At 44.2% G+C, this 21,016-nt stretch overlaps 2 protein-coding genes across 8 annotated transcripts in view; both read left to right on the forward strand.

Moving 5' to 3' along the window:
- The first annotated feature begins 61 nt into the window (after positions 1-61).
- Positions 62-21,016, forward strand: part of UBOX5 (U-box domain containing 5) — a 38,680-nt gene continuing 17,725 nt past the window's right edge. For 3 of the 5 annotated variants that reach the window (XM_045885500.3, XM_054510029.2, XM_054510028.2), the window contains exon 1: positions 62-192. The gene's annotated coding sequence lies outside the window, so the exon portion shown is untranslated. Of the gene's footprint in view, positions 193-2,455; positions 2,566-8,410; positions 8,548-21,016 lie in introns of those variants that run through there. The other 2 variants (XM_045885499.3, XM_045885501.3) reach the window with 2 other exon arrangements.
- On the forward strand, positions 63-10,653 carry FASTKD5 (FAST kinase domains 5). 3 transcript variants are annotated; one of them, XM_064572896.1, is made up of 3 exons: positions 2,468-2,565; positions 2,988-3,082; positions 7,925-10,653. In XM_064572896.1, exon 3 carries the CDS (start codon positions 7,962-7,964, stop codon positions 10,407-10,409), a length of 2,448 nt encoding a protein of 815 aa, XP_064428966.1. In that variant the 5' UTR covers positions 2,468-2,565; positions 2,988-3,082; positions 7,925-7,961; the 3' UTR covers positions 10,410-10,653. The 3 variants fall into 3 exon arrangements, with proteins under 3 accessions (XP_045741454.1, XP_045741453.1, XP_064428966.1); XM_045885498.3 differs by lacking the exons at positions 2,468-2,565; positions 2,988-3,082 and adding an exon at positions 63-192; XM_045885497.3 differs by lacking the exon at positions 2,988-3,082 and having other exon boundaries at positions 2,456-2,565.

Here is a 21,016-nt window from a genome sequence, read left to right on the forward strand (position 1 = left end):
GTCCTTGGAAAACGCTGACAGAGTCTTTTGGGCCTCGGGCGCACCCGTCACCAGCGCAGCAGGCGGAAGTAGCGGGCAGTTGGCCGGAAGTGGGGCTGTGAGGTCCGGGTGTTGCTGGAGGAGTCGTGGTGGCGCGGCGTTCCCGCGGGATCCGGGGTCTGGTGTTGCGGCGCCCGCGTTCGCCAGGCTCAGGTGAGTGGCGGCGCCCGGGGAGGAGGTCGCGGCGGCCGCTCCCGCTCCCTGCCCGCCTGGCGCTTGGCCCGCCTCTCCCGTCCTGGGCGGCGCAGGGCCGGGCACGCGCCAAGGCCGGGCTCCGCGCTTCCGGGCCCGGCTGCGGACTCCTCTCGCAGGCCCGCTTTAGGCAGCATCTCGGCGACCCCGCCACTCCGGAGTTCTGTGACCTTGGGCAAACGGTTCGTCTGAACCTTGACGTTTCCTCTGGGAGCCGGAGATCATAACTGCCTGCCTCGCAGGACTGTTGGGGGAATGCAGTGAGGTGTTTTGCCGCACTTCCACGTGCGTGCTGATCACTCGGGGATCTGGAGATTGTGGCCGTAGGTCTGCGGTAGGGTCCGAGGTTATGCATTCCTGACCAGCTTCCAGGTGAGGGTGAGCCTGATGCCGCTGGTCCGCAGGCCACAATTTGAGCCGCAAAATGCTACATACAGTATTTTGCTTAGTACTGGGTCAACCTGAGTCTTCAGTAAATATCAATACGATGTATACCTAGTCCCCATTTTTAACAGAACGGTTTCTAGTTGTACAGCCCTAAGGGTATTATCGATGTCTTCCTCCCTTTCCTCTCCAGAGATAAGAAAAATAATTGCCCTTTCTCTTTCCGTACAAATCATGACACAGCTCTTCTGTCCTGACCCAGGGAGCTTTGGGCCCTCTTTGTACCAGTTACTCATCCACTTCCTCAGACCATGCTTCATTGCTCACTCACTGTAAACCCTCGAATAGCACTTCATGCTGTGGAGCTGGTGGCCAAGGGCTTTAGCACCAGTGTGTCTGGTGTTCCCTGCTCTAGTCATTTGTTGCAGCTGGCATGTTAATTCCTGTTTTCTGCACCTTGCTCACACTTTGTGAGGAGTAAGAACAGCTGCTTTAACCACAACCAGATTCTCCAACTCACTGCTCTGAATGGCCTCAGGCAAGCTCTGGGATGAGTTCGCTGCTGCCTAGTAGACCAAAATAAAATCTGAAGACTCAGTGTTGCATAATACAGCAGAGACAGTGAGGCCTTTGGCAGTTGTGCAGGCCTAGTTGATTTGACAGTTTGATTTTCTTCCCCATTCATTCCCCATTACTTCTCTGATTCCCAACAGGGTCTTGTCATTCGTCGTGCAGATACGTCAACTTTGATATTAGAGAATTCTGAAGTTTCCCCTTCAACTGCCTGAAAAACTGTACTGCTCAGCCTTGCAAAGCTAGAATAGATAAAACCAAGTATTTGGTTGATTTGACCAGTTGACGTGACTTTGGATGCAGATATTTCTCTCTACTTGCAAGGCTTTGGTCATTCCTTTAGTAGCTCCACTCTCAACGGGCTGAGAGGGCATGGGTGCCTGCTCTCTGTTGTTAAACCCAGAGATTTTCTAAAGACAGTGTTGTGAATCCTTTAAGAGCGGTTGCTCTAACAGAATCATCTGTGGGGTCTTGTCAGACTGTATCTACCCAGGCCCTTCTTGCCATTCTGATAGAGGAATAGCAGAGGCTTAGAGAAGGGGAGGAGAGGGCTATATAAACTGAAAAAAAAAAAAAGTTTCACAGATAATTGTGATGTGCTGTTTTCTCCAATAAGAACGGAAACTAGAGGGCGCCTGGGTGGCTGGGTGGCTCAGTCGGTTAAGCGACTGACTCTTGCTTTCGGCTCAGGTCCTGATCTCAGGGTTGTGAGATCGAGCCTGGGTGGGGCTCTGTGCTGGGTGTGGAGCCTGCCTAAGATTCTCTCCCTCCCTTAAAAAAAAAAAAGTGCAAACTGGAACAAAGTGGAGGGGATGGTCTGTTAGACTTGGTTTTGGTTTGGCTTAACTCGGGGTGATACTTACCTTGACCTAAACACCTTAGCACTAGTGTTTGACCTTCATGGTAGTAGTAGATCCCTCTCTGCTCCTGTGTGGAAACCAAAGCACGGAAGAGTCTAGCCCAGTTAGCATTTGCATTAACAGCTAAGGGTCCTTAGGTCAGTCTCTAAGCCCTCACCAGGGGCATTAAAGTTTTGTAGACTCTCAACACCTAGAGAAATTTAGTTTTTTGTTTTAATTCTCAGGGTTACTCAACAAATTATTTGCTCAGACAAGGTTAGAATTTGAAGTATCCATTTATTTGTGGCAATTTTATCAGGACATAAGGGGGTTAAACCTTTGTAGCAAAAGGACAGTAATCAGAATTAAGAGAGGAGATCCAGTAACTGGTGAATTGGATATGCTGAGAGTGTCATATACTTAATCTACAGTTAGCATGGCTGTCTTCCTCCGTCTGGCTCCCTTCCTCTAACTTCTGGACTGTAGTTTAAACGAAGCTATTCGACTTTGCTCAGACCTGTACCTGGAAGGTGGAAAGGTAAGAGGCCTCACTCCTGTGAAATCACATCATTCAGGGCGGTTGGGCAGTGCCAGGGGTCTCTGAGGCTCCATTCTGGTTTGTTAGGTCCCCTAAAGAGGAGATGGGGAGGAGAATATACATATAGTTTAGTTTATACACTTAAACTAGGAAAGGAGCTTTGTGCTGTTGTCACATGTCTTTGAACCTCTAGAGAAGGTGTCAGGAGTTACTGATTGGGCATCTCATAGTATTCCCTTTCCATCTTTCTTATGGATTCCCTGGGAGTCCTTAAGTAAGGAGGAACTAACAAACTCAGCTGTGTTTTCTCTGTCTGGGCGAACACATCTGACAACCTCTCCTTTGCAGTGCCTCTTCTCCTCACTGATCTACTTTATGGGTTCTGTATCTTCCCTTTGTTTCTTTCCTTTCCTTCTCCACAGTACTCAAGACCAGACTTCTGAAGTGATTTTATTTCAGACCTATATATATAGATATGGTGTCTCAACAGTTATGCTAAAAGTTGCATGGTGGAAAAGTAAGTAGCTCCTATTTGCCGTTTGCAGTTGGCTTTGCATGCTTCTACGATTCTTTATTTTGTCATCATTTCTGTTACTGGGCATCCATAAGGAAGTTCTATAGACAGTAGGAATTGCTTGGACTAGTTGGACTTTTCAACATTTTCCTTGAAACTTAAGGTTACTTTCTTTGAACATTGTCTTCTTGAAGAATACCTTAATTTCCTGTTAGTACATGCATTTGGCAAATTTAATTTTTGTCAAAGTTGGACATGGTTTACACAGTCCAATAGTTTGATGAAACTTATAACACTAAATATTAATTTCCTTTCTTTTTCCCTCCTTTTTTGTTCTGTGGAGGCACTTTCCACTCTTGTTTCTTTTGGCATTTATCAGTATATTTCTTTTTCTTTTCTTTTTTTAAATTTTTTTTTAAAGATTTTATTTATTTATTTGACAGAGAGACAGCGAGAGAGGGAACACAAACAGGGGGAATGGGAGGGGGAGAAGCAGGCTTCCTGCTGAGCAGGGAGCCCAATGTGGGGCTCGATCCCAGGACCCAGGGATCATGACCTGAACCGAAGGCAGACGCTTAATGACTGAGCCACCCAGGCACCCCTAGTATACGCTTTTTAAATCTGCATTATTTCTAAATAATGTATTTGTGTTGCTGTTTCTTGATTTCTAGGAAGTATCTATATCTATAAAATCTTTGACTTCTTTATTACGGGCTTTGAGGCTCTGGGCCTCACTACCCAGCCTCCCCTATTCCTCTTCCCCTCCCTGCATCCTCCATATATAGTTTGCTCATAATTTTTGGTTAAGCTGATATTCAAGGTTTATATCAGTAAGATTATGTAAATATTCATAGCTGAGCGGGGAACCATTTTCTGTCTTACACAACTTTTTTGTTTTCCTGGAGTTAATAATTTTTGTCACTGTTACTGGCTTGGTTTTCTGTCTACAATTGCTTGTCCATCCCCAGATTATTCCTTAGAAGTATAAACCTCTCTCGTTGGTAATATTTACCTCCTCTGGCATGAACTAGTTGCTCTTTATGTCTGCTCACAGTTCCAGTATTGGGATCTTCATCATTTTCCTGGGGTTTCCTTTTGCTTCTCTCCTGAGTTGAGCCCTAAATTCGGGATCCCTTATCTCTCCTGCCAACTTCCAGGTCTTCAGTTATGGTACTTCTCCTTACCTCGATGACGGGGTATCTTGTATACCGATTCCTTCCTGTAGATTTCAGTCTTTGAGATCTTCTCTTTGTTCTTTTTGTAAGCAGTATAAACTAACCATAGTGATAGGTCGGATCCTAGACTACAGGCATAGCTCATTTTGCACTTTATTGCACTTTACAGAGAGAGTGTTTTTTACAAATTGAAGGTTTATGACAACCTGTGTCAAACAAGTCTGTTGGTACCATTTTTCCAACAGCATTTCCTCACTTCCTGTCTCTGTGTCACATTTTGGTAATTCTTGCAGTATTTCAAATGTTGTTTATTATTATTGTATTTGTTATGGTGATTTGTGATCAGTAGTTATGACTTGCTGAAAGCTCAGATGATGGTTAGCATTTTTTAGCAGTAAAGCATTTTATAATTAAGATATGTCTGTTGTTTTTTTAGACATAATGCTGTTGCGCATTTGACAGACTACAGTATGGTATAAGCATAACTTCTATGTGCACTGGGAAACCAGAAAATTCCTTTGACTCACTTTATCATGGCATTCACTTTATTGCAGTGGTCTGGAACCAAGCAACGCTACATCCGAGGTTTGCCCGTATTAGAGGTGGAAGGGGCTTTTGAGTTCACCCATTCTAACCCTCCAGTTCCCTGGCGTCTGGAAACCCTGTAGATTGTTCAGGGTCCTCCCCACTTCTTTGTCTGGAATCTGACTCTTCTTGTCTAGAATACACCTGCACTGTGGATTTTGGAATCAAGACAGTCTTTGATGTCAAACCTCACTCCATCCCTTAGCTGTGTAACCTTCAGCAGGTTTCTTAACCTTGTGAAGTGTCCTTTTCCTCATCCACAATATAGAGATAGTAAGACCTACCTCACAGAGAGGTTGTAAGGATTGGAACTAATGCAGATTTAAAAAGCGTATACTAGGGGCGCCTGAGTGGCTCAGTTGATTAAGCATCTGCCTGCGGCTCAGGTCCTGATCCCAGGGTCCTGGCATCAAGCCTGCATAGGGCTACCTGCTCAGCAGGGAGTCTGCTTCTCTCTCCCCGCTACCACTCGTGCGCTGTCTCTCTCTGTCTCAAATAAAAAAATACAATCTTTTAAAAAATTAAAAAACAAAACAACAAAAATAAGTAAATGAAAAGCATATACTAGGCTTGGCACAGAGGAGGCCCTAAGATGATTGTGGCTGTTGTTTTTTCCATCTTGGGACTTAACCTGTATTTTTACAAATCAAAAAGAACCATGTTAATTCAAAATACAGAATCGATACCACTCAAACATTGATGTTTGAGGAAATGGTTTTTTTCCATTTTCCAAATGGTTCTTTTGTTCATTTGAGGACCGTGCACAGTATTTTCATTAACTACTCTTAGGTAGGAGTGCCTGGGTGGCTCACTTGGTTAAGCGTCTGCCTTCAGCTCAGGTCATGAGTTGAGAGTCCTGAGATCGAACTCCACGGCAGTGTCCCTGCTCAGCGGGAGCCTGCTTCTCCCTCTCCTCCCTGTTCATGCTCTCTTCTCGTTATCTCTGTCGCTATCTGTGTCTCTCTTTCTCAAATAAATAAAATCTTAAAAAAAAAAGTACTCTTAGGTAGTATTTATTGAAGTAATTTAAGTTATTTAATGCACTTTTGAAATTATTTATAAAGGCATTTGTTAAACTCGTATACTTTTCTGTATTAACGGTTTCAGTGCCAATAAAAAGGGGGAAAAAGTTAATTTATCAAAGATATAACAGAAAGTCTCCCCACCAAAAAGCTATATAATTACTTTCCTTTGTTCTCTTTGTCCTACTGTGTCTTTGTATGTGCTTTTTCTCATGTTGATGCCTGCCACACACTTATTCTATAAACCAGTCTCTACTTCCAGGTGGACATTTGAATTGTTTTCAGTTTTTTGCTTTTTTTTTTTTTTTTAAGATTTTTTATTTTTAAGTAATCTACACCCAATGTGGGGCTCGAACTTAAAGCCCCCGAGATCAAGAGTCGCATACTCTACCAGCTGAGTCAGCCAGGCGCCAGTTTTTTCTTTAGAGCACGGTTATTTTGTAAAAAAATGTTTTGTCTTTTGTTGTTGTTGTTATTTCAAACTAGTTCCCAAGATGAGATGAAAGTCTACAGATTTGAACAGTTCATGGCTTTAATTGCAAATTCTGTTGAGCCAAATGTAGATTCCAGGTTCTAAAGCAGGTCTTCTTAAAAGCCCTATTCTGTCGGAGCACCCCGGCGGCTCAGTCAGTTAAGCGTTGGACTCTTGGTTTCAGCTCAAGTCATGGTCTCAGGGTTGTGAGGTGGGGCTCCGTGCTAAGTGCAGAGTCTGCTTGAGATTCTCTGCCTCTCCCTCTGCCCCCCCTTCTCTTTCTCTCCCTCTCCCCCTCCAAAAAAAATAAATAAAAAATCTTAAAAAAAACACCAAACCCTATTCTGTCAACTGGAGAGTTCTATTACTTGCTCTCTTTTGTTCCTAGCATGCCTGTGGTGCAATATTGGTTGAGATTCCTAGTGACTATTTTGAGGCATAAATTTTCAATTATCTCTAACTATTAAAGGAAAAGTTATTTCAGTACTATTTTCCTGATGTTTTCTAATTTTTAAAAAATTGGCCATCTGCATTCATAGGCATAAACTAATCGTCTATAGCCAACTTTTTCTGTAAAGGGCCATATAGTAAATATTTTATGCTTTGCAGGCCATGTATTTTTCTGCCACAGTTACTCAGTTTTACTCTTGTAGTGAGAAAGCAGGTGTAAACAATATGTAATGTGTGGCCTGGCTATGTTCAGATAAAACTTTTCCTAAGAAACAGGTGGAGGGATAGATTTGGACCCGTGGACCGTCGTTTGCTGACACCTGGTCTGTAGTATCTGGACCCATAGATTGAAACTTAGTGGACAGAATGGTCCACAGGCCACAGTAAAGAACTAAGTGTATAAAGATTTAATGGGATAGAATTCTACTCTGGTTCACAAAGAAATTAAAGCATACACTCCTGCCATCCAGAGAAGCCTGTATAGCTGGCAGGGTCGTCAGCATCTGACTCACTGGCCACATTGCTAACCAGCCGCCCCCAGAGGAGAGCTGTGCTCCTCCCTTGCATGTCAGCAGGGCAGACGTGTGACCTGGTGTTCCCTGAACCCCGAGCCCAACTTCGAGATGCTTTTTGCTTCCCACCCGTGAATCGACAATGAGCAGAGTGCATCAGCCTTCTGCCTTCTCCCACCAAAATGAGTTTTTGAGTATACGTTCCAATTGCGTGACTGCTCTGTGATAGCGATTCAGTATCTGATAAGCCACCTGGAGAGGAGACAAGCATCTTCTAAAAGGTGTAGGAGCAGCATTAGAACAGAATCCCGTCATCAAGAGCTTCATACCTTAGGAACAAGGAGGGTTGTCGTGGGCGTAATTAAACTTTACACCAGATCCCACTTTTTACTTTTGGAGTTAGCACAACAGTTTTACCAACGTTCTTATTCTCCAAGCGGGCCCTTTATGCCTTGATACGAAGGATAAGGAGTTTATCCTTGATGTGTGCTGTCTTGTGGTTTGGGCATTCACTAGCATGGAACTTACTTGAGTGGACAGCAGTGTAGCTTAATCTCTTTCTTAAAATGTGTGCGTTTTGGTATTGTGATAGGTGGAAGCCACTTATTCTTCATCTACCCTTTTTTCAGTATCTGGCACCAATTCTGGCCCAGTCATTTGTGACCCATGGCTCTTGCGATCTGCCGAAGATTTCCAGGCAGTTTCTGTGGAACGCCTCCCCGTCCAGCTCTAATCAAGCGCCATGCAAACAAGAAATTGCCTGGACAAACCTGTGAGGACTGTGTTCTGACTGCCAGAACGATCGGTACTGACCCCAGAACGGCAGCCACCCTCAAGTTGTTAAAACCTTTAGGATACCGAACGTTTTGCCATCCTTTTGCCTACGGTGCGACCCAGAGTGTGACATACTGGACTGTGGGAAGCTGCGCCCAGCATGGGGGACAGGACCCTGCAGAACACAGCAGCCTCTGCTGGCCTGCCAAAAAAGTTGAGAACATTCATAGCGCTTCCTCTTCTTGGAGGCTCCTGACAACCAGCAGCGCCCTCCCAGGTTCGGAATCCAGCAGGGCTTCTGCCTCTCAGGCCAGCACGTTGAAGCCGGGCTCACCCAGGGCCGCGGGAGTTGTTGAAGACAATATAGAAATGTTTGATTCCTTTGAAGACCCCCGAGGTTTCCTCCAGCTAAGACCAGAGTACCAGCTGCACAGCTATAACAGATCGGAGACTTGTCAGCCCCTTTCTGTTTCAGAAGGTGAATTAATTTTGCACAAAGTCACAGTTTATCAAGATAATCTCCAGCCTCAAGTCATTGCTGATTATTTCTGTAAGCTGAGCTCTTTGCCTGCAGAGCAGCATCCTGTTGTGCTGTCCAGTACCAGTTTTGCTTTGCTCTGCCAGCTGAGTGTGAAAAACATACAGCTCTTTGAAGTCCCAGATCTGATCAATATTTTGAAAGCCTTTGTCGGTTTAGGAATCCCTTACTCCCATTCAGTGCTCGATGTGTGTGAAACCAGATTTTGCAGTAAGGTGTGGGAGATGAGTCTGGATCAGCTTCTCTTGGTGGCTGACCTCTGGCGGTACTTGGGCCGCAGAGTACCTCGGTTTTTAAAAATCTTTTTTAGTTATCTTAATTTACACTGGAAAGATCTATCCTTATCCCAGCTGATTCACTTAATTTATATTATAGGTGAAAGTCGCCAGGTACCCCAAGACCTCATGCAAAAACTGGAATCGTTGATTCTCAAGTATATAGATTTGATCAATTTAGAGGAGATTGGTACAATCTGTTTGGGGTTCTTTAAATCAAGTAGTAGTCTCTCTGAATATGTCATGCGGAAACTTGGAGACTTGGCTTGTGCTGACATGCAGCATCTGAGTAATTATGCCTTAGTGAATATTCTCAAAATGTTCCGTTTCACTCACGTGGATCACATAAATTTCATGAAGCAATTTGGCCAGATTGCTCCTCAACGAATTCCTTTTCTAGGAGTTCAGGGTGTCATGCACCTGACTCTTGCTTGCTCAGCTTTACACATCCTGGATGAAGGGCTAATGAATGCTGTGGCTGCTTCTTTGCCTCCTAGGGTGGCATACTGTCGAAGTAAGGATGTAGCCAAGATTCTGTGGTCATTTGGAACTCTGAATTACAAGCCACCCAATACAGAAGAGTTTTATTCTAGTCTGATAAATGAGATTCACAGAAAGATGCCTGAGTTCAGGCGATACCCAGAACACCTGCTCACCTGCTTGCTGGGCCTGGCATTTTCTGAGTACTTTCCATTAGAGCTCATCAACTTTGCTTTGAGTCCAGAGTTCATCAGGTTAGCTCAGGAGAGAAGTAAGTTCGAACTCACTAAGGAGTTGTATACTCTTGATGGTACGGTTGGCATTGAGTGTCTGGATTACAGAGGCAATCGTCTTAGTGCTCATCTTCAGCAAGAGGGGTCGGAAATGCTGTGGAATTTAGCAAGGAGGGATATGTGCTCAAAGCCTGAATTCCTAGAAGCTCTCTTTTTACTTGAGAACATGTTGGGTGGGCCCCAGTACATCAAACACCATATGATTCTGCCTCATACCCGATCTTCTGACTTAGAGGTTCAGCTTGATGTTAACTTGAAGCCATTACCATTTAACAAAGAAGCCGTATCAATGGAAGATGAAGCCAGATTGAGGCTGAAGCACGTGGGAGTCAGCCTTACAGATGATTTGATGAATCGGCTACTAAAAGGGAAATCAAGAGCACATTTCCGGGGAGAAATTGAGTCAGAGACTGAGCAGCAGGCAAGGGAATTAGAGAAGGTGGCCATACATTTGGGGAGCTCCCCTGACAGTGTGGCAGACAGACTGGGGGCCATGGAGATGGCGGGCCCTCATCCCCCAGCCTGCGTGCAGGCCCCACAAGTGAGGCTGGCTATTCAGTTGACAAACAAGAACCAATACTGCTATGGTTCCAGGGATCTGCTTGGACTGCACAACATGAAGAGGCGGCAGTTGAAGCAGCTCGGATACCGTGTGGTCGAGTTATTCCACTGGGAATGGCTCCCCCTCCTGAAACGAACTCGCTTAGAAAAGCTGATGTTCCTCCATGAGAAGGTGTTCACCTCCGCTCTCTGAAGGGCTTTCAGGACATTGTCACTCATAAATGCTGCAGAGGTGCGCTGTGCAAGGTGTTGGGAAACCGTTATAAAAGCCAGAATATAGGTTTGGTAATAAAATCCTCTGTTGAGGAGACTTAGCTGTGCTCTTTGTTTACGGCAGAGTGAAGTTAGTGTTACTGTGAATTAATTGTAACCCGGCCCAGTTGGACAAGTTGTTGCTAGTTTGTGCAGGTGACTAATAAACCTCTTAATGTGCCCTATTTTCAAGTAATTCTTACCATATTTTTCTTACTCTCTTGACTGGCCTTACCTCACGATGACTTTGAATTTTTAAGATAAAAATGTAGGGGCTCCTGGGTGGCTCAGTTGTTAAGCGTCTGCCTTCGGCTCAGGTCGTGATCCCAGGGTCCTGGGATTGAGCCCCACATTGGGCTCCCTGCTCTGCGGGGAAGCCTGCTTCTCCCTCTCCCACTCCACCTGCTTGTGTTCCCTCTCTTGCTGTGTCTCTCTCTGCCAAATTAAATAAATAAAATCTTTAAAAAAAAAAAAGTGTAGTCAGACATTTTCAAAGCCAATTTTTTGAAAATGGTTTTCATATACTTTGTTTTAAATTAAGAATCTTTTGGAGCACCTTACTGGCTCAGTCGGTGGAGCATGTGACTCTTGATCTCAGGGTCATGAGTTCAAGCCCCATGGGAGTTCAAGCCCCACGTTTGATGTGGAGCGTACTTAAAGTTAAATAAGAATCTTTTACAGTTTCATTTACATTTCAGGATTTTTCCCTCATGCATGTTTTCTTCTCCCTTTAAAATTAAAATCTCATTCGCATTAACATTTGGTTGGTTGTCCTTAGTTGCTGGTTCTTCCTGTTTACAAGAGCCATTTCAGATTTAGTGAGCTTAATGTCATCCTCTAGCCCCCCTCTTCTGCGTTTCTACTTCTCTTGCATAAACTCTCCCCCCACCCTTCCCCCCCGAATATTTTCTCCCTAATATTGGACTTGGAAGAGTAGAATTAAATGAGTGCCTCTTGAGCCAGTGATTCCCAAATCTGATGACCAGGTAGAATGTTTTTCATGATAAGTAGCTCAGACAAGAAGGAAAATGCATTACCTCCCATGATAGGAAGTCTAGTGGGCTTCAGGTTTGGTTGTATTAGAGCCATAAGCTAAAGAGATTGTACATACAGATTCTGTGTATATAGATCCAGTATGTATGTAAGCAACTTAATACAAGTAACTTTGTAACATTTGGGGTCTGAGAATTTTAAAAAGGATCCCTGCCACCATTATTCAGGTTTCTTCCCAAAGGCCATTTCCCTGCCCATGCTAAAACAATATCCCCGTTGGCTTTTGATCGTGCTCTGTCATCTTCAGCTTCATTTTCCTCACTGCACTCAGCAGTATCAGAAATTACTCCGTTTACTTACTGTTTTCCCTGTTGGAAGATAGCCCTTTGAGTTAACTGTGTCTAGTTAACTAATTTATCTACAGTGCCTAGAATGGGTCATGGCATAGAGATGATAATGTTTAGTGAATATGCTCTGGGAATTTAGAGTGGTTGGGCATTGCTGGAGAGTTGGGGTGGAAAGAAGGCAGAGGGTGTGGGTAGAGAGCAGATCTGGGTCACAACTTACAGTGTTGCTAAAGAGCCTAAGTCTACAGGGGCTGGGGTGCCTCTAAAGGAGTTTCAGTAGGAATAATTGAGCAGATTCATGTTTTAGAACTGTTAGGTAAAAAGGATAGAACTAGATTGGGGGTAGGGATGCATGAGATATATTAGGGATAATATTTCACAGATGCGTGCAAGAGCTCAGGTGAGAGCTAATGAGGGCCAGAACTATGGGAATGGAAAGTCTCAGTTTCAGAGATGTTTGGAAGCAGAAAAAAGCAAGACTTGCTAATTGGTTGATTAGGGAATGAGGATTTTATTTTATTCTTTTTAAGATTTTATTTATTAGAGCACAAGCGGGGGGACTGCAGAGGGAGAGGGAGAAGCAGGCTCCCCACTGAGCAGGGAGCCCGACACGGGGCTTGAGCCCAGGACCCTGGGACCATGGCCCAAGCCGAAGGCAGACGCTTAACCAACTGAGCCACTCAGGCACCCTGGGAATGAGGATTTTAGTGCCTACTACACTGATAGGGAGTCAGAAACTAAAACTGGAACCAAAGCAGGAAAGATGTTTGGGTGAGGGTTAATCTGACCTGGTCATGCTAAGATGAGCTTCCAGGCAGAAATATCCAGGCTGGAGTCTCAAATGGGGATGAGGACAGGTGGCAATCAGAACCACAAGTGAATGAAATTGCCTGGGATAGGTGGGAAGGACATTATTACAGTTGTGGAGCAGGGGAGAGAAGATAACCCAAGAATAGAATACCAGCATTTATAGGGAGGGTGAAGGAAAGGGGACCCAGGAGTAAAGACAAAAAAAGGAGATAATCAGACTTAGGGAAAATGGTAACAAGTTTGTCAAGGGGCCCCATACCACCCTCACTAGAAGGATTCACAGAACTCGTAAAAGCTTGTTATACTCACAGTTATGGTTTATTACAATGAAAGGATACAGATTAAAATCAGCAAAGGAAAGAGGCACATAGTGTAGAGTCTAGGAGAGACCAGGCACAAGCTTTAGTTGTCCTCTTCTAGTGCAGTCACATGGACAGCTCTTTTTTGTTTTTTGTTTTTTTTTTTCAAAATTTTATTTATTTATTTGAGAGAGAGAGATCACGAGCAGGGTGGAGGGGTAGAGGGAGAAGCAGGCTTCCCGCTGAGCAGGGAGCCCAATGTGGGGCTCGATCCCAGGACCCTGGGATCATGACCTGAGCCGAAGGCAGACACTTAACCAACTGAGCCACCCAGGCACTCCTGGGCAGCTCTTAATTTCATTCCAGCAATGATGTTTGCCAACATTTACTGATATTGCCAATCAGGATAGTTCACTGGAGCCTGTGCAGAGTTTTTATTGGGGGTCAGTCAAGTAGGCATGGAGTGCCCACGTGGCTGACCTTAGTTAGCTATCCAGTCCCTGCCCCCTTCAGAGGTCCAACTGATGTGGCCCAAGGCTCCTACCATAAATCACAGTGGTAGTGTAGGCTGTCTGGTGTGGCCAAGGTCTCAGTATATGCAGTCTTTTTTTTAAGATTTTATTTATTTATTTGACAGACGACGAGAGAGGGAATACAAGCAGGGGGAGTGGGAGAGGGAGAAGCAGGCTTCCCGCTGAGCAGGAAGCCCGATACGGGGCTCGATCCCAGGACCCTGGGATCATGACCTGAGCTGAAGGCAGACGCTTTACGACTGAGCCACCCAGGCACCCTATTCAGACAGTCTTTTTTTTTGTTTTTTTTTAAAGATTTTATTTATTTATTTGACAGAGAGAGACACAGCGAGAGAGGGAACACAAGCAGGGGGAGTGGGAGAGGGAGAAGCAGGCTCCCCGCTGGGCAGGGAGCCTGATGCGGGGCTCGATCCCAGGATCCTGGGATCATGACCCAAGCCGAAGGCAGACGCTTAACGACTGAGCCACCCAGGCGCCCCTCGGACAGTCTTAATAGGAAGGATGTTCCAAAGGCTTAGAGATTAGCTCCAAGGAGCTGGCAAAGGGCCAGGGTGTTTTTGGAATGTGCAGGATTTGAACACCCCAAATCTGCTGAGTTAACCTTTCACCTCACAGAAGCCAGTGGGAAAGGAGAGTATTGCAAAAAGGAGAGGATTTGGGCGCCTGGGTGGCTCAGTCGGTTAAGCGGCTGCCTTCGGCTCAGGTCATGATCCTAGGGTCCTGGGATCAAGCCCCTGGTCGGGTTCCCTGCTCAGCAGGGAGTTTGCTTCTCCCTCTCCCTCTCCCTCTGCCCCTCCCCCTGCTTGTGCTTGCTCTCTCTCAAATAAATCTTAAAAAAAAAAAAGAATTTGCACCATGTCGGTTGCTAGGGAGAGAGCAGTTATGGCAAGAACCAAAAATCTCAGGGCGCCTGGGTGGCTCAGTCTCCCTCTCCCGCTCTCCTTGCTTGTGTTCCCTCTCTGGCTGTCGCTTTCTCTCTCTGTCAAATAAATAAAATCTTTAAAAAACAAAAACAAAAGTCTCCAGTAAAGTTGGCAACTTGGACATCACTGATGACATTAACAATAGCAGTTTGATTGGATTGTCAGGGCATAAACCAGACTGCACACCTGTTGAATGTTGAGAGTTAAGGAACAGGTTGCAAATGCTGAGGCAGTTCCTTGAGAACCTTTGAAGAGAAGGGGAACCTTGAGCAGGATACAGAGTGGGGCTAGGATTGCCAGATAAAATACAGAATGCCTAGTTAAATTTGAATTTCAGATACGTAATGGATAATGTTTTGTGGTAAAATTGGCCATTTTTTTTAAGGGTGCAAATCAGTGACAGTACATTGATGCTGTTGTGCAACCAATCCACCGCTATCTAGTTCAAGAACATTTTTTCACCCCAAAAGAAAACTCCATATACCCATTAAGCAGTGACTCCACGTTTCCCCCTCCCCCAGACCCTGGCAACTACTAATCTGCTTTCTGTCTCTGTGGATTTGCCTATTCTAGATATTTCCAAAAAGTAGAATTCTGTAGTATGTAACCTTTTGTATATGGCTTCTTTTTTTTTTTTTTAAGATTTTATTCATTTATTTGAGAGAGAGAGAATGAGACAGAGCACATTTGAGAAGGGGGAGGGTCAGAGGGAGAAGCAGACTCCCTGCCGAGCAGGAAGCCCAATGCGGGACTCGATCCAGGGACTTGGTCCAGGGACTCCAGGATCATGACCTGAGCCGAAGGCAGTCGCTGAACCAACTGAGCCACCCAGGCGCCCCTGTATATGGCTTCTTACACTTAGTATAACGTTACTAAGATTCCCCCATGTTATGGCATGTGCCAGCTCTTCATTACATATAGCTAAATAATAGTCCACTGTGTGGACATCCCCTATCTTGTTTATGCATTCATCAGTTGATTGACCCGGGGTTTTTCCACTTTTTGGCTATTGTGAATAGTGCTGCTGTGAACACTCATGTGCATATTTTTGTTTGAACACCTGTTTTCAGTACTTTGGGTATATACCTACGAGTGAAGTTGCTGGGTTATATATTCTATATTTAACTTATTGAGGAACTGCCAGACTTTTTTTTTTTTTTAAAGATTTATTTATTTTAGAGTGAGTGAGAGCGAGAGAGCACAAGCAGGGGAGATGCAGAGGGAGGAGAATCAGGCTCCCCGCTAAGCAGGGAGCCCAATGCGGGACTTGATCCCAGGACTCTGGGATCATGACCCAATTCCAAACCAGACGCTTAACTGACTGAGCCACCCAGGTGCCCCCTGCCAAACTTTTCCACAGTGGCTGTACCATTTTATATTTCCAACAGCGGTGTATTAGGATTCCACTTTCTCCACGTCTTGGCTAACACTTGTTATTTTCTGTGTTGTTGTTTTTTTTCTTTTTTAATAGCTGTCTTAGTGAATGTGAAGTGGTATCTCATTGTGGTTTTGATTTGTATTTTCCTAGTGACTAATGGTGCTTAGCATCTTTCTTTCTTCTCTCTCTCTCTTTTTTTTTTTTTAAGTAGGCTCCATGCCCAGTGTTATGCTTAAACTCATGACCCTGAGATCAAGAGTCACATGCTCTACCGACTGAGCCAGCCAGGCACCCCTGGCATCTTTCAATCTTAACAATACTGAGTCTGTAATCCATGAACAGGAGATGTCTTTTTATTTATTTATATCTTTTTAGATTTCTTTCAGCAGCATTTTATAGTTTTCAGTGTATAAGTCTTGCACCTCCCCAGTTATATTTATTCCTAAGTATTTTTATTCTTTTTAATGCTACTGTAAATGGAATTTTTATCTTAACATCTTTATGAATTGTTCATTGCTAATGTTTAGAAATGAATTACTTATCCTGCATTTTTTGCCTAGTTTTTTTTTTTTTTTTTTTAAGATTTTATCCATTTATTTGACAGAGAGAGACACAGTGAGAGAGGGAACAGAAGCAGGGGGAGTGGGAGAGGGAGAGGCAGGCTCCCCACCGAGCAGGGAGCTTGATGTGGGGCTGGATCCCAGGACCCCGGGATCATGACCCGAGCCAAAGGCAGATGCTTAACTGACTGAACCACCCAGGCGCCCCTGCCTAGTTCTTTTATTAGCTGTAAAGTTTTTGTGTGTGTGTGTTGATTCTTTAGGATTTTCTATATATAGGATCATATAATCTATGGATAAAGGTGGTTTTCCTTCTTTCTTTCTACTTTGGAGACCTTTTTATTTCTTTTTCTTGCCTACTTGCTCTGGCTAGAGTTTCTTGTATGAAATTGAATAGAAGTGGTAGAAGCAGGCATCCTTCTCTTGTTCCTGATCTTATGGGGGATTCTTTCAGTCTTTCACCATTGAATATATTAGCTATGGGTTTCTCATGAATACCCTTTATCATGTTAAGGAAGTTCCTTTCTGTTCTTAGTTTGCTGAATGTGCATAAGTAATTTTTTAGCATATGTCACAAATAGTACACAGGACATTCTTACGCTAAAAGAAAAAATCTGTTATTTATCTGATTTTCAGATACAAGTAGGCAGTTTTTATTTTTATTTGTTAAATTGGCAACAGTAAGAAAAACTCAACACCAAAGCAAGGTTTTTTGAGCGGGCTGTTGAGGGCAGAAGAGACATGTTGAGGAAAGGGTCAGTAGTCAGAGATAAGTTGAGCATTCAAGAACGGCAAGAACTGATGGAATAAGGTCCAACGGTCAGGTTTATACATGAAGAACATGGCTGCCTCACCTGGGTTCCCATAGAATTTTGCTGACCCTGCTGTTAAGGTAATGAGTAAATGGTATTAGAACCCTTTGTTCATCTCCTTGTTTTGAGACTGTGGGTCTCTTAATTTTAAGAGTGCCTTGATTTGAGCCTATGAGTTTCTTTCTTTTTTATTTTTTTATTAAAATTTTATTTATTTATTTGCCAGAGAGAGAGAGCACAAGCAGGGGGAGTGGCAGGCAGAGGGAGAAGCGGGCTCCCTGCAAAGCAGGTGGAGCCCGATACGGGACTCGATCGCAGGACCCTGGGATCATGACCTGAGCTGAAGGCAGTCGCTTAACCAACTGAGCCACCCAGGCGCCCCAAGCCTATGAGTTTCTTAAGAGTAAAAGTTGTGTCTACCTGTGCCTAGCAGAGTGCCGTGCATGTATTAAGCCATTGGAGGGTGACTGGGCTCCAAGCATATAGGATTGCAAGCCTTTTCTGGGTGCACACCTGTGTTCTGGTCTTCTGTGCGCCTCTCACTGGTGGATGACTGTGTGGGATGTGCTGGGACAGCTGTCTTTCATTTTAACCAGCTCTAAGAAAAATGAACACAAGTCACATTTTTTCATGGATGGACAAGTAACTCAATTTAGAAATTATAAGAAGTATTGTACTTCTTTAAAAGCTGAAGTGCCCAATTTATAAAATTGCTCAGTGCATTGGTATTCCACCCACTCTGAGGTTAAATGCTTTTCTCTTATGTGACAGGTAATCTTTTCTTCTTTTTTTTCCTCTGTAACCTGTTTGAGCCTAGCCTTTAAAGTATGTGTATCTGCCAGAATTACTTTCCATTACGTTTTTGTGAGACTCAAAAATCAGGTTGTATAACTCAGCTATGGCAACTTCTTTTTAGGCCAAAGGAAGATGGATGCTCAGGTGTTCAGAAAGTGTCATGGTCACCTTATTCTCTTCTAAATCATCCCTCCACACTTTCCTACCCACATGTTCTGAGTCCTTAACCACAAAAAGGTTTACTTAGCTTCAAGCTCCAAAGAAGTACAGATAGAAACCTTCCAGATAGGATGACCCACTTGTCCCTGTTTGCCTGGGACTTTTCTGGTATTAGCACAGAAGGTTCCACATTCTGGAAAAACCCTCAGTCCTGGATAGACCACATGGTCGATCGGCCTACTCTTGACCCCTTCTCAGCCCCTCCCTTGCACTTGCCCTTCATCAGCCTGCATACGGGGTGAGGGGTGGGCAGAGGAGAAAGGTCTGTCTCCATCTGGCCATCCAGTCCTGGAGGAACTGTCAACTGCAAGAAGTACTCTGAGCATTGTATCTACACCCTCAGTCCTCTCTGGTATCATCCTGTGACCCCAGGAACTCAGTCCAATTGTTTAACTACTTACATGTACTTTATTTATTTTTTTTTTTTAAAAAGATTTTATCTATTTATTTGACAAAGCTAGAGAGCACAAGCAGGGGGAGCAGTAGAAGGAGAGGGAGAAGCAGGCCCCCTGCCGAGCAAGGAGCCCAATGCGGGGCTCGATCCCAGGACCCTGGGACCATGACCCGAGCTGAAGGCAGACGCTTAACCATCTGAGCCACCCAGGCGCCTCCTTATATGTACTTTAAAGACACAAAAGGGAAAATGTAGCCCACCACTCTACTGTTCCATATTTTAAATTTCTGCATGGCCACCATTACCTCCCAAAATATTCATGTGTACATATTCCTAGATAATAGATTTTTTTAAAAGATATATTTATTTATTTAAGAGACAGCATGGGCAAATGGGGAGGGAGGCAGAGGGAGAGGGAGAGAGAATCCTCAAGCAGACTCCCAGCTGAGCATAGAGCCTGACATGGGGCTTGATTCCAGGACCCTGAGATAATGACTTGAGCCAAAATCAAGTCAGACGCCCAGACTGACTGAGCCACCCAGGCGCCCCTTTAGATACAGATTTTTAACAGATGTGTGATCATAATCTTCTGTTTTTGTGGTCTTTTTAAAATTTTATATATAGTTTTGCAGTTTTTGTATATAGTCATATTTATCATTTAAGTGTCTGGTCCACCAAGAATAAACATGTCACTCAAGTGTTTTTTTTTTTTTTAAGATTTTATTTATTTATTTGACAGAGAAAGATATAGCGAGAAAGGGAACACAAGCAGGGGAGTGGGTGAGGGAGAAGCAGGCTTCCCGCTGAGCAGGGAGCCCGATGCGGGGCTCAGTCCTGGGACCCCGGAATCATGACCCAAGCCAAAGGCAGATGCTTAACGACTGAGCCACCCAGGTGCCCCAACTCAAGTGTTTCTTACAGTGTGGGTAGTGGGATTCACTGGACTCTTCAGTTGACCCCGGGCACCTCGTTCTTGCCTTAGATCTGGGTAAAGAACTTGAAGACTTAACGTGGTAATAGGGTATTTGGATTTGGGGGCTCCTGACTGGCTTAGTGGGTAGAGCACCCGACTTTCGATCTTGGGGTTGTGAGTTCAAACCCCACATTGGGTATAGAGATTACTTAAAAATAAAATCTTTAAAATAAAAGGCTTTGGGGCGCCTGGGTGGCTCAGTCGGTTAAGCGGCTACCTTAGGCTCAGGTCATGATCCTGGAGTCCCGGGATCGAGTCCCACATCGGGCTCCCTGTTCAGCGCAGAGTCTTGCTTCTCCTGCTGACCCTCCCCCCTCTCATGTGCTCTCACTCTCTCTTTCTCTCTCTCATTCTCTCAAAAAAAAAATAAAAAACAAAATCTAAAAAAATAAAATAAAAGGCTTCTTAGAGGACAGTACCGGAGATCCTTGTGATGGAACTGTTCTCTGTCTTGACTGTGGTAGTGATTACACAAATCTATACATATGATAACATTGCATAGAATTGAATCCACAGGCACATGTGCATGAGTACGTGTAAACTGGGGAAATTGGATAAGATCATGGATTGTATTGTCAACTTCCTGCTGGTGACAGGATGTGTAGTAGCTATGCAAGGGTTAACTTTGGGGGAAACTGGTTAAAGGGTACATGGGATCTCTGTATTGTTTCTTACAACTGCATGTGAATCTGCAGTGATCTTAAAATAAAAAGTTTAATTAAAATCTTTAAAAGTAAAAGATTTAAAAAAAATAAAAATAAAAATAAATAAAAGTAAAAGATTTTTTCAGGGCGCCTGGCTGGCTCAGTCGGTAGAGAATGCGACTTTGATCTCAGGGTCATGAGTTTGAGCCCCACATTGGGGGTAATTTACTTTAAAAAAAAATTTTTCCTTGAAGGTAGTTTTGAAATCCTTGTGAGACAGTAATATGTTATACATAGTTCATTTTCCTCCTCTTTTTTTTTTTTTTTAAAGATTTTATTTATTTATTTGACAGAGACAGAGACAGTGAGAGCAGGAACACAAGCAGGGGGAGTGGGAGAGGGAGAAGCAGGCTTCCCGCTGAGCCGGGAGCCCGATGTGGGACTCGATCCCAGGACCCTGGGATCATGACCTGAGCCGAAGGCAGTCGCTTAACCAACTGAGCCACCCAGGCGCCCTCCTCCTTCCTCCTCTTTAAGGATACCCCTCCCTGAAAAAGAAAAAAATGAGGAGGTGCCTGGGTGGCTCAGTCATTAAGCATCTGCCTTCGGCTCAGGTCATGATCCTAGGGTCCTGGGATCGAGCCCCGCATTGGGCTCCCTGCTCTGCAGGAGGCCTGCTTCTTACTCTCCCACTCCCCCTGCTTGTGTTCCCTCTCTCGCTGTCTCTCTCTCTGTCAAATAAATAAATAAAATCTTTTAAAAAAAAAATAAATAAATAATTAAAGGAAGAAAATGCCCAGGGAGAAATTGAGATTGCTAGTATATTTCTTAGTAGTGTGTACTTTGATGCCTTCAGGAAGCCATTTGC

This window comes from Mirounga angustirostris, unplaced genomic scaffold (genome assembly GCF_029215605.1).
Source record: "Mirounga angustirostris isolate CCGP_5_RB_7025 unplaced genomic scaffold, mMirAng1.0.hap1 SCAF_10, whole genome shotgun sequence".
Taxonomy (NCBI): Eukaryota; Metazoa; Chordata; class Mammalia; order Carnivora; family Phocidae; genus Mirounga; species Mirounga angustirostris.